At 38.3% G+C, this 19,432-nt stretch overlaps 1 protein-coding gene across 2 annotated transcripts in view; it reads left to right on the top strand.

Moving 5' to 3' along the window:
- The window catches only part of EPHA3 (EPH receptor A3), a 434,619-nt gene that overhangs the window by 341,327 nt on the left and 73,860 nt on the right, over positions 1-19,432 (top strand). For both annotated transcript variants that reach the window (XM_056559344.1, XM_056559343.1), the window contains exon 9: positions 5,475-5,542. In XM_056559344.1, the coding sequence (XP_056415319.1) occupies positions 5,475-5,542 (68 nt within the window). The remainder of the gene's footprint in view (positions 1-5,474; positions 5,543-19,432) is intronic.

Below are 19,432 nucleotides of genomic sequence, written 5' to 3'. Positions count from 1 at the left end.
CTTTCTCTTTCCTAGTCCCCAGCATGGACAGCTCCATAATGTCAATGCTTGTCCCAGCATGGATCTACTTACATAGCTTTATATATTATTCCCGGTTGCATGCATGGCTTCCTATCTTAATCCTCATCTCCAGCATGGCTCCCATCTCATTTCTGGTCAACAGCATGGCTCCCCATCTCTATTTTGGTCCTATAGATGGCTCCCTTTTTTAGTCCTTGTCCTCAGCATGGCTCCACCTTTCATTCCTAATCCCCAACATGGCTCCCCATTATTGTTCCCCTACTTTTTTTCTAGTTTTCAGCATATATCCCTATCTAATTTATGGCCCCAACTCCCCAGCATGGCTTCTTGCTAATTTTTCTCATTCCTGGTACCCATCATGACTCCCCCTCTTATTCTCAATCCATATAATGGCCACCCAACTTTTTCTGGGCCACAGCATGACTCCTCTCCCCACTGTATCATAATGTGGGCTACACCCACTCCTTCTCTGACAGCCCCACTCCTATCCAGTGATGCTCACTGGCCCCAGAACTGCTTTGTCTCCTGTTCCCTCACCTCCAACAATATGGTACAATGCTGGTAGCATTATTTCCTTAATTCCTCTGCATGTCTTCTTCTCCTTATTCCTCCAGTTTGGTAATTTGGCACAGTGTGGATCTGATTTTCAACTTCCTCTGGTGCATACAGCAGCTGATAAGTACTGGAAGGGTTAAGATTTTTTAATAGAAGTAATTTACAAATCTGTATAATTCTAAAGCCAGTTGATATTCAAAAAAATAGTTTTCCACTGGAGTACCCCCTTTAAAGTATAATCATCTTATTCTAGAGCAGTGGCTTTAACCTTTTAAGGACGCAGGGCGTACCTGTATGCCCTGCGCCCGGCCCCGGTGTTTAAAACGGGGTCACGCCATGACCCCGCATCACACCGGGTCAGTCCCGGCTGCTAATGATAGCAGGGACCCTGGGCTAATAGCGCACAGCACAGATCAAAGTTGATCGCCACATCCAAAACGAAAGTAAAAGCTTCCCGGCAGCTCAGTCGGGCTGATCGGGACAATCGCGATAAAATCGCAATGTCCCGATCAGCTAGGACGCGAGCGGAGGTCCCCTCACCTGTCTCCGTCGTGTCCGATCGGCGTTTGATTGCTACAGGCTTTAGCAATCGAGCCCCTAGAACGCTGATCCATGCAACGCTATGGCTTTGCAGGGATCAGGGTAAAAGATCAGTGTGTGCAGTGTTATAGCCCCCTATGGGAGCTATAGCACTGCAAAAAAAAGTGAAAAAAAAAGTTAATAAAGGTCATTTAACCCCTTCCTTAATAAAAGTTTGAATTTTCCCATAAAAAAAACTGTGCAAATAAAAATAAACATATGTGGTATTTCCGCGTGTGTAAATGTCTGAACTATAAAAATATTTTGTAAATTAAACCGCACTGTCAATGGCGTATGCGCAAAAAAAAAATCCCAAAATTTTGGGTCACTTTTTATATCATAAAAAAATTTATAAAAAGCGATCAAAAAAGCCAATCAATGCAAAAATGGTACCGATAAAAACTTCAGAACACGTCGCAAAAAATTAGCCCTCATACCGGCCCGTACGCGGAAAAATAAAAGTTATAGGGGTCAGAAGATGACAATTTTAAACGTATAAATTTTCCTGCATGTAGTTATGATTTTTTTCAGAAGTATGACAAAATCAAACCTATATAAGTAGGGTATCATTTTAACCGTATGGACCTACAGAATAAAGATAAGGTGTCATTTTTACCGAAAAATGCACTGGGTAGAAACGTAAGCCCCCAAAAGTTTCTAAATGACATTTTTTCTTCAATCTTGTCGCACAATGAATATTTTTTCCGTTTTGCCGTGGATTTTTTTGTAAAATGTCACTGCAAAGTAGAATTGGTGGGGCAAAAAAACAGCCAACGGCTGTCTGGGCATGCTGGGAGTTGAAGTTTTTCACCATCTGGAGGGCCACAGTTTGAGACCACTAGTGATATAGCCATATAGCACAAAGCCGAATATGCTGGAGAGTATACCTCAATTGACGATTTATATCTAACCTATGGCTCTCTAGCTGTTGGAATACTACAACTCTCAGTATGCCCTGGCAGTAATCAGCCATCTGGGCTGGGCTGGGCACGTAACAACAGGAGCGCCACTGGTTGGAGTTCATTGGAATAGAAAGTTACTAAATAAAGTCTTGTATCATCTTCTATAGCAACGTAAAGTGAATACAAAGCAGGTAGCATGAGACAAACAAGAAAACAATGAAAACAATAAAATACCATCATTGATTTGTTTTACTTCCCACGTTATTGTTGACATTCCTTCCCTGTTAACATAATGATGTTGTGTTTTTCTGGTACTTTGTGAGCTGTTTGCTGTTTTCTGTAGCTGTATTTCACACCTTATTAAATCAGATTGCCTGAGATTTGACCTGTGTATGCCTGATTAAGTTTACTATCTCATGCGCAATGTTATTTCTATTAAAGCCAGGTGTGACATCTTAGGCACTTATGAGAACCCTGGGCCGTACCGGCTGATTATGTGTAAACTACGCTATGCAAGTGGCTTTTCAAGCCCTGTAGGATTAGATTTCATAGCCACATGGAGCTGACGTTTCCCCCGTGTTTCTATTAAAATGTTCAAGATCCCATACTTCAAATTTGTCAAGCTCAATGCACACGTGTTTTCCTGTAGATTAATGCAGCCGTTTCGATTTTAAGTTCTCTCGCTCTTTGATCTACGCTTTCTAGGAGTAGTAACCTGAATTGTTATTTTGGGTTTTGGATTGCCTGAGAAATTTTATGCAGTTGTTTTTTTTCTCTTTTCTTTTCTCTGAATGTAAGAGACCATAACCCATTACAATCCCGAATGCCGGATAGATAATGGGGAACCATATATATGCAGATTTATCTCAATGATAATAACCAGCTTCCCCAAAGTGACTGTTGTAGTAATGTTGTAGTCATGAAGACTCACATCCTAGCACTATACAGCTGAATGTGTTTAAAGACTCAAGTGTTAGATCCCCAGGTAACTGACCCACGAATTAAACTACATACCCCCGATTATGTGAGCAACCTTGGCAATTTGACTCTTGCTGTCTGAGATATTGCTGTTTATTTCTGCTGGGACCTTTGTAGGAGTTGATGAATTAATGTATGCAGCTACATTTCTCTTGTGGTCAATCAGTCAAATGTCTCATGCACATAGCAGAGCTGTATGTACCGAGCCTGGGCAGCAGTGTATAGATGCTCTCCAGTTTCCATGTGCTACCATAAAGGCTCTATTGAGTGCCAAATTCTTAGTGAGTTTAATATTCATGATAAAGTAAGATGTAACTTGAATTGAGTGCATTAAACCAGTGTATAGCATAGCTCAAACATGGGTCTCCTGGTCTGGTCAACGCATCTGGTAGATTACGCACCCTTCACCATGACTGTCAATTCACCATGAATTAACATCCATGAAGAAGGGTGATTAATAGGTCGGCTTTTTCTTCCCACTTTTTTCTCTGATTGAATCCTAATACCCAGCACAACTTGTCCACCAATATGGGCGAATCTCATGCAATAGTTGGTTCTTATCGGACAATATCTTCTGTCTTACAGTTTTTGTCAATTAAGTAAATGCTTCCATTCAAACAAATATATATATATATATATATATATATATATATATATAGCAGAAAGGATGACCGCAACACTCAATAGTAGTGAAAAATCAAAAAAGTGGCTTTATTCCAAAAGCAAAGAGCAGTGACATTTCGGTGTTCTCACAACAGCTAGCTTGAGAATGGTGTTGTGAGAACACCGAAATGTCGCTGCTGTTTGCTTTTGGAATAAAGCCACTTTTTTGATTTTTCACTACTATTGAGTGCTGTGGTCATCCTCTCTGCTTTGTATGAATTGGACCCAAGACCAGGGTCCCTAGACTGCTTGCACCATATTTATTCTATCGGAAGTGCTGCCTATTGCTTCAAGTTCTATATATATATATATATATATATATATATATATATATATACTTTTTGCATTACCTAAAAAATCTTCTTGTTGGCATCATGGCCGATCTTCAGATTTTAGCTAATCATAATGCACTACAGAAGATTCTAAATGCTAGAGAGGAGGAGAAACCCATGAATGTATGCTAAAATATTGTGCCTAGCCTTTATAACCTTTACAAAAAGCAGTAGCATTGAGGACATTATAGAGCAAGCTGTGAATCAAGTACTGGGGGGAGATGTAAAACTTATATTAGATCCTTCAGCAGCTTCTCTTTACATTTTTCTCTGCCTATTTGTCACTATGTAGCAAACGCTCACATCCCGTTTTATAGTCTTCTATGGGTATCATAAATGCTGATGCTTCATTGAGCTCTAGTTACAGCTCTAGACACAAAGCTTGTTCTACAGACCCCAGTCCACATTAATATATATATATATATATATATATATATATATATATATTCCTGAATCCTAACTACATTCAGTATATACCAAAGCTGTATTCATGCCAGCATGTGCAGGAGCTGCTCTTCAAAAATGAAACAGTCACCTAAAAATTGACCAGGTTGTTAAACATATCTTCTAATACAATATTTAAAATGTAGTGCTCATATATAATAAATAAAAAATAAAGGAAAGAGTACATATCACTTACTCCTTTGCCATATTCCGCAGTGTGCCATAGAGGGTTCTCTTGTATAAGGTTTGTACTGGTATTAATTTTCTGGGTGGTTGCACTGACCATACTGGTTTTAACTGATACTGATCAAGTCTACTGAGAACTATACAAAATATAAATGTATTTATATTAAGATGTACAATGTAAATTAAAAAAAACATTATGTGTTATAAATATTTGTCCCTCGCAAGTCACTAGAACAAAGGGTCTACTGGCACTAACTGAGCCAATGATGTGGTTCCAGACACAGTGATGTGGCCCTTTTATTCTGTGTCTCCTATGACACAAATACATTGGCAAAATGGGCTCCATTGACTTCAGCAGTCAGAAATTAGTCAGCTAGTGACTACATTCGGTTAATTTCCCAAACATTTGTATACAAGAACACCATGCTTTTGAGTCCGAGTCATAACAGATATAATAGAAAATATTATTTTTCACATAGTAATTTTTAATAGAGTAATAAATATAACTGTTATCACATCATTGTTTTGTGTCCTAGTTTGAATATAAGTGAATAGACTTTGGTTTTCCCCTACTCAATCTTTTGTCTTTGCTTAGACAGTTATGTGGATGTAGAACATACAGTAAAAGTAATAAACTTTGCAGTTTTTGGCCATTGCTTATCCAGCCCTTAATAGGCCTCCTTTGCCGCTTAATGACCCACTGCCACTTACACAGCAGAGCCGGTCCCTTAACAATACATTTGCTATCTTATCTCAAGGTAAATATGTTTTCCTGCATCATTGAGGAAATGAATGTTTGTGTTTGCTCTTGTAGGTTCTGTGGATACAATAAATCAGTGCACAGTCCCGATGAAAAAAGACTTCACTTTGGAAATGGTCACTGTAAGTAATGTGATTTATAAGTTCCATTTAACGGTGATTATGTTGGGAACAATTTCTTCACATTTGTATTCCCTTTACTGCAGCTCTATACAGAATAAAACAGAGGCACGTGAACCAAGGTAGTAGTGTAGCATTACAATATACAACATATGACACCTATTGGTAACTTCTCTTACTGCAGTGCCATATCATACTACACTTATTATTAGGAATGTTACAAATATTATTAACAAATATGAAATTAATGTTGGCTTCATACATATTGATGTTTAAAAAAAAGTATAATTCCCATTAAAGGGCTTTCTGAGTATATTTTGATGTATTAAAGAGACATATTTTTGTGCTTCATTTGGGCTCAGATGCCTTGGATTCCCTGGTTATGGTAAAAGACTTTCATGTTCTTGAATAATTGTTTTTTAGCACATACAGTAATGATTTTCATTGATGCCTTTCAAGGATGTGCTACTCAAAAATGGATTGCATTTGGTGGAAAACCTGACTCTAATATTCTTTTATCGGACAGACGTGGCACAACCATGTTAATGTTCTGTTGAAGTCCATTCCTGGTGCAGCAAACACCCACAGGTTTTAGCAGTCAGACCCCAAATGCTATTTTTGACATAATGGATACTGCTATTATCTCACCGGCTTTACCCCCATCTGGACAGGCTCTTACTTATGAAAAAAAAAAAAAATCCTATTGATTTTAATAAAGAACAAGAAACCATGTATGGCTTGTTCTGAAGCTCCCATTGAAATTAGGACAGGACTCTTACCTGATCTTACTGTCAGGAGTGCAAAAACTTTCTTCATGTCTAAATCAATGACATCAGAAAGCAGTTTCTCTTCTTGGTCCCTAAGTTGAGCAAAATAGTTGTCAGATAATTTATTGTCACCTTTGGCACCTTTCCATACCAATTATTTTCTACTTTCTTACTGATACAAGAAAACAAAGATTGGTAAACACCTACAAAATCCCTTCTATTTGGCACCCTAGGCACCCTACTTTACCTAATTCTGGTATGATCCATGCTTGGTGTTATTGTTAGTAAGTATGTGGCACTCCAATGTATGATGCAAAGAGTTTTATTTACACAGGACTTTTACACAGAATTTTACAGGACTGGTGTGGAGAATGGAAGAATCGGCCAAGAGCCATGCAATAAGGTGAGTTGTAGTGTGGCTACAAGCCATGAGAGCGGTCTTGTAGGCACGCTACAACTCACCTCATTGCACGGCTCTTGACCGATTCTTCCATTCTCTGCACCAGTCTGGTAAAATTCTGATGAAGGTCCTGGAAGGGACGGAAACGTTAATTAATTTAAGGACTGTGTAAATAAAACTCTTTGCATCATACATTGGCGTGCCAAGTTTTCTTTAACAAGTATAAAAGGATTGGGATTCCTACTTGAGCACCAGTCGTGAGGGAGTGACATATTTGCTTGGCATTGTTAGTAAGTATGTTAGCCATCTACTATAGTTGGTAACACTTAGTAGACTATATTCCTATACGAAGTAGTGCAGTACATATGTAACTTTAGACAGTGTTGTGGATACTCTATTATATCTCAACTTATATTCAATATATTTATTACAGAATCCCACATATGTATTAAAGGGGTAGTCCAGGGAACTGATAAGTGTCTAATCTTGAGAAATTCAACCACTGGGACCACCCTCAATCTCCTGTATGGGACCCCAGCTACTTGTTCATGCGTAACACAATCAGTACCCCCCACCCTCTTCCTTGGCGAATGCAAGTGACAGCCCACCTAGCCAATCACTAGATGAGGTAGGACAACGCTACAGCTGGTGATTGGCTGATTGGGCCGTAACTTGCATTTGTCCAGGAAGGTGGGGGCTGCTCTGCTCCAAGGATGTAGCTGGGGGCCTGTACAGGAAATTGTAGGTTGTTTCAGCGGTCGGACCCCCTGCGATCAGACACTTATCCCCTATCTTGTATATAGTGGATAAGTGTTTAAAAAGTTCAGTTCTCTTAACTACTCCTTTAGGTGTTATTTCATACTGTTTGATCAATCTAGTAAGTAATTGTCCTCCTAAACTATGGGATACAGTACCTCAGTGTGCCAAATTTCTGGATGATTCAATAGACTACTATCTGATGAGTAACAGTTCATAGAAGAAAAGAAAATGAGGAGGCACTCACATACAGATTCGTGGGGATCGGTTTTCTTTATTCTCGGTGCAGCATAAAACAGCAAACGTGGGACGCCAGAGCAATGGAGTGCGGACCGTGACAATTGTTTCACGCCCCTCTGGGCGTTTCTTCAGACAAAAGTTTTTTGTCTGAAGAAATGCCCAGAGGGGCGTGAAACAATTGTCACGGTCCGCACTCCATTGCTCTGGCGTCCCACGTTTGCTGTTTTATGCTGCACCGAGAATAAAGAAAACCGATCCCCACGAATCTGTACGTGAGTGCCTCCTCATTTTCTTTTCTTCTGTGAACGGTTACTGTGCAACACTGGGAGGATTGAGCACCGCATTAGGAAGTGGATGGTTCGGGTGTCTGAACGCCGCACAGCCCTTTAGCAGAGGTGCATGCTAGACTTGCCTGTATAGCTACATACTCAGCAGCAGTACTATTTCTACTATTTCTACTATTTCTACTCTCTGGATACTTTCTGATGAGTTTTACATGGACTCCCTCCGAAGCCCTATGTTCATATGGGCATCCACCGATTATATGTAGCAATGTGTAGATATCACTTCATTAAATCAGGACTTGGCTTTGTGGTTGTTTCATCAGGTTAAACTCTCAAGCGGCCCAGATGTAGAGTATACAGTGCTCTTTCAAGATACAACATTGATTTGTTCTTCAACTACGAATTTAACTTAAAGATATTGTAATGTAAGACCATATCTCTATGGAACACTTGTAATTTGTCAGCATAATCTTCAGCAAAATAAAAAATAAGGGAACTAATGAAATACAGATCAGAGTAAGAAAGAGCTGTGGAAGCTGGAGAATCACCATTTTGAGGACAGAAGATTTTTTAGGGTTCTGACTAGAGATGAGCGAACTTACAGTAAATTCGATTCGTCACGAACTTCTCGGCTCGGCAGTTGATGACTTTTCCTGCATAAATTAGTTCAGCTTTCAGGTGCTCCGGTGGGCTGGAAAAGGTGGATACGTTCCTAGGACTGTATCCACCTTTTCCAGCCCACGGGAGCACCTGAAAGCTGAACTAATTTATGCAGGAAAAGTCATCAACTGCCGAGCCGAGAAGTTCGTGACGAATCGAATTTACTGTAAGTTTGCTCATCTCTAGTTCTGACGTATGAATAACCGCTCACCAGTCCAGTAGAGATAATACTGCACTATACTGCATAGAGACGCTAAAAAACAACCAATGAGTGCCAAGCTTTCAGTAACATAGTGCTCCCTCTTTTTTTTTTACCCATTTGTCCAACTGGTACATTCCATATAGTGCTTATATGCCTATATCTGTAATTGACAAACAAATGGCTTTTACGTGTAGTGAAAGATTTAAAGTTGTTGCCATTTTATTGGAGAGCAGCGGCAGATTTCCGACTGTTCGGTAACAATTGATGGAAATTGCTTTGGAATAATGCTGAAGTAGCTGAAGATTTTGTGAAGGCCATAAACAGCCATAAAACATGGATAAATTGTGTCTCTAGTGAATAGGTAAATGATACCAGGAGGCTGATACAGATGGATGTGTAAAACGGCTTACTGATTATTTAGCAAGAAAGACAGAAAAGTCCTGATTACTAGATTATGTCATCACATTCTGTCCTCCGTGTTTCTCCCTCTTTCTTCTTTGAACACTGATTCACTTATCTAAAGTGGTAATACTAGATAATGGAATGGTCTTTAATAACATTAAGATATGTAAACTCTAAATAACTTTCGAGTCTAGTCCAATTTTTTCTATTTGATCCATTTCCCTTACCTTGTAACATCCGAGTCTAGTCTAGTTTTCATGTTTGATCCAAGTACTGTAAGATAATAGGCTGTTATTAAAAATAAAAAAAACTTTTGACATGTTTAAGAGACATGTCAAAACTTTTGATCGGTCTGGGTCTGGGTGCTGGGACAACCACCGGTCGCTAGAATTGGAGGATGGAGCAGTAAGCAAAGAGCATCTCTCCCTGTCTTGCTCCTCAATGCAGAAGATTGGATCCATAGATTTTCTATAGAATCTATCTTCACCAAAGTGCTTAGTTTAGCCGTTTTCCCTACTCGTTTTATCAAATTTTTATTCATCTCTATGACAAGTCAAAAGTTTTTTTTATGACAAAATATTTAAAACTTCCAAGTCTTCCCACCAAAATTGTTAGAATTTGACTTTTTTTTTTTTTTTTTGGGGGGGGGGGGGGGGATTCGTTTCCACTCACTATACCAGTGTTCCCAGCCCAGTAAATGTGTATGACTTTATTCGGTCATCTAATTTAACTCTGAAAGATTATACTAGTGAATTGATTTTCAGGTGATTTGCTCATCTCTAGCAAAGTGGATTACTGACACTGTTCAGATTTAGAGACACATCCAGTTGTAGCCTATTGTTTGTTTAAAAAAAATAAAATAAAATTTTGAGCTGTGTAGTAATGGTTTGTTATATTAGTAAGTCATGTGACCCAAGGACTGAGTATGCATAGTATTGCTATATGTGAAGTATATTTTAGTAAAATATAGCTGGTACTATTTTTCAACGTTACATGTCAGTATTTGGGCACTGAATTGCAGCTGTATACCCTAAAGTGGTCTATTCTGTTGTCCCATACACATCTATGCCTAACGAAGCAAGCATGTATTCTTAATGGAGAGAAGGGAGAGAGCCACTGCCAGGATCATCTGGTGGTAGTTTTAGATGAGAAAAAAAGGATTAGGCTGTTGAAATTCAATATACTCAGGATAGTTGCTTTGGGATGTTTACTCATTAGATATTCTCTTGGTCTCGCTGGTGGGTACACCTGACAGTTTTCTAATGCATAGGGACAGCTTCATCGGGATTGAACAACAAGTGTGCCCATAAGGCACTAAATACCTCTTTATCCCTGCTCTAATAAAACATAACTTTTATTACATTTTTTTAATTGCACACATAGGGGTTATTAAAACCACACCAAAAACCACTGAAATGTAATCCACTATCCTCTCCACAATTACTTTGTGTACACTGTTCAATTGAACTAGTTCCTGGAGAGGATATTCAGTACTATATTAGTGCTGATTAAAGGCTTATTTTTGCCAAATGTTAGAGGCAGATGCACCTGCCATGTGCACTGCCTCTCAGACTTTTAAATAATCAGTGGATGTGGGTAATTAAAAGCATGCATCTGCTACCATCCTACATGTTTCGCCACCATAGTGTGGCTTTCTCAAGGATGGCAGGTAGCAGAATGATATCTGCCATCCTTGAGAAAGCCACACTATGGTGGGGAAATATGTAGGATGGTAGCAGATGCATGTTTTTAATTACCCAAATCCACTGATTATTTAAAAGTCTGAAAGGCAGTGCACACTGTCCAATCAATACTAGAATTTTGGGTAAAATGACTGATGTCATTACAAAGTAGAGTTGGTGGCGCAAAAAATAAGCCATCATATGGATTTTTAGGAGCAAAATTGAAAGAGTTATGATTTTTTAAAGGTAAGGAGGAAAAAATGAAAGTGCAAAAACGGAAAAACCCCAGGTTCTAAAGGGGTTTTAAGGACTCAGCCCATTTGCCATCACCCATATTAAAATAAAATGTATGGCGCAACCAAAAATAAGCTATTTGTGTGGGGAAATTAAAAAGAAAACTGCAATTTTGCTAATTTTTTAAGGTTTCATTTTCACACCGTACAATTTACGATAAAAATTACATGTGTTCTTTATTCTTTGGGTCAATACAATTAAAATGATACCCCTGATAACATACTTTTCTATTACTGTTGTGCTTAAAAAAAAACGCACATTTTTTAACCAAATTAGTATGTTTAAAATCACCCTATTTTGAAGACCTATAACTTTTTCATTTTTAAGCGGCGGTGTGAGGGCTAATTTTTTGCGTCATGATCTATACTTTTTATTGATACCATATTTGCTTATATAAAACTTTGATTACATTTTTTATAATTTTTATTTTTTTGGAATAAAATGTTATAAAAAGCAGCTATTTTGGACTTTTTTTTTTTTAACGTTCTCGCCATTCACCATACGGGACCATAAACATTTTATTTTAATAGTTTGGATATTTATGCATGCGGCAATACCAAATATGTATATAGAATCTTTTTTTTTTTTTTTTTTTTTACACTTTTTGGTGGTGAAATAGGGAAAATGGGACAATTTACATTTTTATTGGGGGAGGGGGTTTTTCACATTTTTTTTTACTTTTATTTTTTACTTTTATTTTTACTCTTTAATAGTCCCCATAGGGGACGATTTATAGCATTCATTCGATTGCTAATACTGTTCAGTGCTATGCATAGGACATAACTCTGATCAGTATTATCAGTGATCTTCTGCTCGATCGCAGACCAGAGCAGAAGACCTGTGGAAGGCAGCGGAGGCAGGTGAGGGGACCACCATCTGCCATTCTGGATGATCGGATCGCCGCAGTCACACTGCGGGCGATCAGATCATCCATTTTAGTGACCGCGATGCTGCAGATGCTGTGATCTGTATTGATCATGGCATCTGAGGGGTTAATGGCGGACATCAGCTTCTCGGATGTCCGCCATTAGCGGCGGGTCCCTGGCTGCTATCAGCAGCCGGGACCTGCCACGCATGATCCGAGCATCGCTCCAATGCTCGCTGTTATGCATAGGACGTAAATGTACGTCCTGGTGTGTTAAGTACCAGGACGTACTGGGAAAGGTAGAGCAGGACAGGAGTGAGATACGCTTCTCTACCTACCTCTAGTATGACTGAAATATTGTGATCTTGATGGAGCATACCAATTGTATTTGCAAGTGCAAAATCGGGAGAATACACCCAAATGTTCCAAGGCTGACACACCTGTCAAAACCTACGTTTACTTCTTTCTACAAGCCTTTCGGTGTCCATAAATTATTTTAGGTCATGTAGAGATTTTTTTTTTTTTATTGTTTTTGCTGTGCAATAACAGACTGGATCACACAGTCATTCCATGAGTTTTATAAAGTACTACTGACTGGTTACATGATTATGTCACTTCTGAATTGTAGTTTTTATGCTAAAATAAATAAGTATTATTTTGACTGTAAGAATTAGAGGTACTTGTATACTTTAATAGCTTCCTGGCTGCCTTTGTAGGGCTAAATGACTGCATATCACACAATAAGTTTTTTTTCCTACTGTGAAAGCTTAAATCTACACCATCTACTGGCTATAAAAGTCTTTGGCACAAGAACCGCTTTCTAAGCATCGGGTTATCAAATTTGAAAATCTCATAAAAGACGTGTTTCCACACTTGTGTAATTATTCGTGTTTGATAAGGTGTTTCAGCTTCAAAGCCCTTTACAAAAGCAAGTTTTTTAACACCTGTAACTGGGAACTAAGTGTAAGTCATTCTTATACATTAAACAAGAACTTCTGTAGGCGTTTCGTGCTACAAACAGATTCAAGTGAAAGAAACCAATAGTGTTTTCTATAGCAACATACAGTCAGAAATGATACCGAATGGTTGATTTTTTTATTGGGTGCCACCATACTGCTTCTTTTGAAAATATATTTGAATACATAGAATTTTCTGCCATCTAAAATAAAACTCAAAAGAATTGACATAGTAAAGCTGTAAATTGGAAGATATTAATGTTTAAGCCTCTTGATCCCATTCCGTGCCAACAATTATTATTTCAGGCATGCACAAGTTTAATGTCAAGTATCTGAACAACATACGGCCTCCCAGCTTGTACCATATCTCTTGACATCTTCTCTGGCATATTGTTGGCCTTCTGATATCCTCTGTAGTATGTTTTTCTTCTTCTTTGTTTAACTGTATATTTTATTTTGTTAATAAAATATAACAGAATAAAGGATCACAATCATGAAAAGCTTTACAAAAGAAAGGTAACAAATTCAGAGAGATTGTCACAGAGCAATATTTATAAAGGCCTGGCATATTGTTTTGTCAGATCACTACAAAGAGTTTTACAACCTATTGCATTGTGACGTGTGAACCAAAAACAAAACAACTAAAAAGAGACAAGACAAGACAAGACTAAGACACAATAGGGAGGAGAAAAGAGTAGCTTGCAGGGTAAGAAGTATATCTCTGTGTGTCTCCAGAGTATAATATTTACAATGGAAGAAGATCAGCTATGTTCCTGGGGAATCCAATAGTTGTCCCAAGCGCCACAAGCAGATTCAAAAAAGGCCGTCAAATGTTCCATAGATTGCACCTCTTTCAATAATGAATAGAACTTTGTTTAAGCAATTGTTTTCACTAATTCCTAATTAGATATCTAGCTGCAGTAAGAATATACAGAGTCAATTTTAAATGGGTACTCCGGTGGAAAACACTTTTTGATTTCATATGATCTGGTTCCAGAAAGATTTGTAAATTACTTCTATTTAAAAATCTTAATCCTTCCAGCACTTATCAGATGCTGCATACTAGTTTCACGTCACCTGATGACTCCTGCGTCACCTGCGGATGCTTCTTTCAGTCAAGGTGTATGCTTGGCATACACCTTGGTCGAAAGAAGTGTCCGCAGGTGACGTGAAACTAGTTGCCAGTGGTGTGCCTGCGTCTAAGACCTTGCCGGCTCTCACTCCCTGCTATTGATTTGTGATTTTCCTACCCTACTGCTATATGTGTTATAAATAAATAGCAGAGGAAGTTAAAGAGGTACTCCGGTGGATACTTTTTTTTTTTTTTTTTTTTATCAACTGGTGCCAGAGAGTTAAACAGATTTGTAAATTACTTCTATTAAAAAATCTTAATCCTTCCAGTATTTATCAGCTGCTGTATACTACAGAGGAAATTATTTTCTTTTTGGAACAGAGAGCTCTCTGCTGACATCACGAGCACAGTGCTCTCTGCTGACATCTCTGTCCATTTTAAGAACTGTCCAGAGTAGGAGAAAATCCCCAAAGCAAACATGTGCTGCTCTGAACAGTTCCTAAAATGGACAGAGATGTCAGCAGAGAGCACTGTGATCATGATGTCAGCAGAGAGCTCTGTGTTCCAAAAAGAAAATAATTTCCTCTGTAGTATTCAGCAGCTAATAATTAGTGGAAGGATTAAGATTTATTTACAAATCTGTTTAACTTTCTGGCTTCAGTTGCAGATGATAAAAAAAAAAAAAAAAAAAAAAGATTTTCCACCGGAGCACCCGTTTAATTTCTTTTTTAATTTAATTTTTGCTTGTCCACAGTGCTCTCTGTTGACATTTCTGTCCATGTCAGGAACTGTCCAGATCAGGAGAGGTTTGCTTTGGGAAATTTTTCCTGCTCTGAACAGTTCCTGACATGGACAGAGGTGTCAGCAGAGAGCAAAAAGAAATGAACTTTCTCTGTATTATACAGCAGCTGATAAGTACTGGAAGGATTAAGATTTTTAAAAATAAGTAATTTACAAATCTGTTTAACTTTCTGGCACCAGTTGATTTAAAAAAAACATTCCACTGGAGTACCCCTTTAACTTATGATTGTTAAATCAAAAATGGATTGTCCAAAGCAGACAACCTCTTTACCAAACTTTGCCGCCTTACTGAGGAAACTTGTGTTTGGCGTCTTGTAGCTTTTACTGACTTTTCTTAGTTTTAGCCTACACAAGGTAGAAGACAGGGCTCCATCTTGCTCCCATATGGCATGAAGTCCCTCATGGATTCATGAAATAACAGAATGATGAAGTGAGATGATTGATGGGTTAGAAACAACACATCCAGGTCAGCCAATACCATACGTCCTTAAAGAATCTGCTCGCTAAATTAGTTCATATCATTTAAATACTAAACTGTCAATCAGAATGGAATTCCCAGACGTCTTTCAATATAAATACTTTTTCTTTTTCTTAAAGATATTTTATTAGTCAAGGATGCAAAGTTCACCCTTCAAGAAAGACGGGCAGACTGGTGCTGCTGAATATTTCAGACTTACGGCTAATTAATGCCATCTATAATATCAGAGCGCCTCAAATCCTCATTCCCCTGATAAGGGAAGTAGTTATTCAGGATCTGTTCCCACCAGAGTAGCTGCATTCATTATCCCGACACATCACATCGGCTAATGATAGAGCCACCTGTATGGAAGGAAGATGATCTTGAGATAAGCACTGGTAAGGTCATTGTGGAGCAGATTCAGGAACATACATCATAAAACATTGTAAATGTGACAAGTGGATTACACTTTAATGTATCCACATATTACCAGCTGGTAGAAAATCAGATATTTCCTTTCAGAGGTCATTGAAATCTTCTAAACTTCTCAAGTTCTAAACAGTTTCAACTTAATTATGTTGCTTAGTGTTGAAAAAAAAAATGGGCTCAGACATGCTTAAAAACAGATAATATGTGATACTACTTGCCTGTTCCCCCATCACCGCCATTCCAACCATGTCCGATCCCCGTTGATCAACACTTCCTGGTTCACATCTTGACACACAGTAAATTCCTACTCCAGTCACTGTCTGAAGCTGAGCACCTCTGTGGCTGAAGATTGCCTGCATGAAGGCACACTGTATCAGTAAGTCATTCATTACAATCATTGCAATGGTTTAAGTAAAAAAAAGGTAAACGGTAGTGAACCCATTTGTAGTAGCTGTGGTTGGAGTTATTAGTAATGTATGTTCCAGCTAATGCCAGCTGCTTATGGAGCAGGCTCAATGCCCCTTGCGACTTTGTCCATATGTATATGGCCAATGTCAGAAAGAGGTTAGGCATATTTTTATAAACATTTTTGGTGTTTTTTATTTTCATGGCCACTGAGCCTCATAATAAGTTGACAATCCCTGTTCTGTAGAGAAAACACCTTAGCAGGGGCCTCATTATTTTCACAGGAAGGATTATACAGAAATGTAACACCTAAATATAGATAAGGTTCAGGATCAGATCATTCACAATAGGTGATGGTCACAACTCTCCTCCTACCACTCCCTTCACTGAACAATAAACTCTTCACAGGTCACAGAGCATACCCAGAACTCTATCCCATAATAGTCAGATCCAGACTACAGGTTCCTATGTTCTATGGGGCTGCTGTAAACCATATCTCGTATTCTGTTAAAAGCAGCTTAGGCAAAATGGTTGCTTCCATAACAGAATATCAGTATCTGGTTCTAATTAGTAAAAATAATAATAATAATATAAGTGATACATTCCTAGCTGTTGTCCCACTATTAGAAGCCATTCCCTATCTGCAGGATAGGGGATAACTGTATGATCTTGGGGGATACACTACAGGGACCCATATAATCTCAAGATCGATGATCTGAATCTCCTGTCAGAATAGATCGGCGGTGCTTACTAGTGTTGCTCGCGAATATTCGCAATTCGAATATTATTCGCGAATATCGCATATTCGCGAATTCGCGAATTTCGCGAATATAGCGCTATATATTCGTAATTACGAATATTCGTTTATTTTTATTTTTTTCTTCACAGCACACATCACAGTGATCATCCCTCTCTGCTTCCAGCTTGTGTGGTGTAAAGAAGGCTCTAATACTACTGTGTGAGACTGCCGGACGAAACTTCGCATATGCGAAAATTAACACATGCTAATTTTCGCATATGCGCATATTCGCGTATGCTAATTTTGAATATGCTAATTTTCGCATATGTTAATTTTCGTATACGCGAATGTTCACATATGCGAAAATAAAACAAGATTATTACGAATATGCGAATATTCGCGAATATATGACGAATATTCGTCCATATATTCGCGAATATTCGCGAATTCGAATATGGCCTATGCCGCTCAACACTAGTGCTTACTCATGACTGTTGCTCTATTCATTCTCTATGGGAACTACTAGAGTTATATAAGCACAGCTCTTAGCTATCCCCGAAAGCTCCCAAAGAGAATAAATAGAGCGATGGTCAAAACTGTTCCAGTGCCCCCAGCTATAATGCTTTATTTAAAGTACTGGTCTACTTCTATAAAAAAAAAAGAAAGATCTTATGGGCCCGATAGACTCCTGAGCCTCCTCTGCACCCCCTTTAGCCCCTAGTCAGACCCCACCCCTTGATGGGAATAACTTCTAAAATGACTTAAACATGTTGTATTCGATTGGTGTCCATACCAAGGACTACATTGAAGGGCCATCTGTGTGTTTAGATGTTTAGATTTCATAGATGCCCTACAGTCAATTTCTAATTAAAATTTACATGACCCCATGACTAGTTTGATTCGTAGGCCCCCGTGGACACGTCTATATTTGTCTACTTTACATGTCACTGCTGTCAGGACCTTTCCTTCTTGGACCTCATTTACTAATACTAACGCTGTCAGATATGTAACCGTGCAGTTCTCGGTTTATTTACATTTGGTGAATTATGTCAGTCCGACCGGCGCAAAGTCAATAAATGCAGTTCAGACAAGCCATCTCTTTTAAAACAACTGAGGCTTTTTTCCCATACTTTTCACTGAATGAAAAATCACGACTAAAGCTGCAGGCTGCAGCAATATTGAAAATCCCATGACTTCCCTTCAAAGGCCTGGAGAAGTGCTTCCCCTCCTCAGCTGCCCCTGTCTGACTAGCACCTCTTACATTTGGTTAGCCCCAGGGCGGATCACGCTGGTAGAAGGAGAGGGAAAATGATTGTGTTTGCACAGAATGAGCTGTAGAACAGAGGGGCTTAACACATGTGCATGTGTTTATTATCTGTTATTCATGACAGAACCCATTTACGACATGTGCTGCCCCTAATTATTGGTGCGAAGAGATTACGGCCATTGTATCCCTGTTTCACCCAGTCTCCAAAGGCTGCGCTCAAAGAAATCTCCAGCACAATGCGTAAGCTTATTTTCTGCAGTGTAAACTCCAAAAGAACGTGGGTGTCGGGGGCACAATATCGAGCCAACTGTTTTTTGTGATCTTTTGTATGGTACATTTAATGTAATCATTCGCTGCCTTTCATTTGACACACACTTATCATTTCCTCATCAAGCTCTCTACTGGCAAGCATGCAAAAACCACAGTGTTACAGCGAAAGCTTTACCCCATTATATTATGATGGGAAATATTTCTGGAACATTAACTTGTAAGCCTTCTACAGTTTATTTATTTTTTTATTTTGCTGGATTTTCAGTGAACCAGTTTAAGTGATATGTTTTTGTAATGATCTACGATTTGCAGATTGCTTTCATTAAAGAGATTAAGGGAAACTTCCTTAACGTCAAGTCTTTCCACAGCAATTTAGAATTATGATAATCCGCATAATATATACAGTATATATATATATATATATATATATATATATATATATATATATATATATTAATTACATGGCCTCCAAACAAAACAAAAAAAAAAAAAAATATATATATATATATATGTATATATATATATATATAAATACATAAAAAAATATATATATATATATATATATATATATAGGCCAGACTGGATGGGTCCTAATGGTTCTTATTTGCTGACACATTTTATGTTTTCATGTTTCTCCTAAGAGTATTAAAATATACATATTGAAAACAGGCAAGAAGCCCATGGGACTGTGTGAATGTTAGGGTATCACAGTGCCTTTACATATTTCTTGGTGCAGTCAATACATGGGTTAAATACAGGTATGAAAATGCAATGGAAACTACAATTACTACAATGTATATGGAAAGACCAGAACAAGCATATAATATAAAAGCATAACAGATTAAAGGACAACTGCAGCGGCATTAAACTTATCCCCTATCCACAGGATAGGGGATAAGTGTTTGATCGCGGGGGGTCCGACCGCTGGGACCCCCCCGATCTCCT

Source organism: Hyla sarda, chromosome 2, assembly GCF_029499605.1.
Source record: "Hyla sarda isolate aHylSar1 chromosome 2, aHylSar1.hap1, whole genome shotgun sequence".
NCBI classification, from domain to species: Eukaryota; Metazoa; Chordata; class Amphibia; order Anura; family Hylidae; genus Hyla; species Hyla sarda.
Note: the sequence above shows the minus strand (reverse complement) of the source record. Positions and strands in the feature narration are given on the sequence as shown.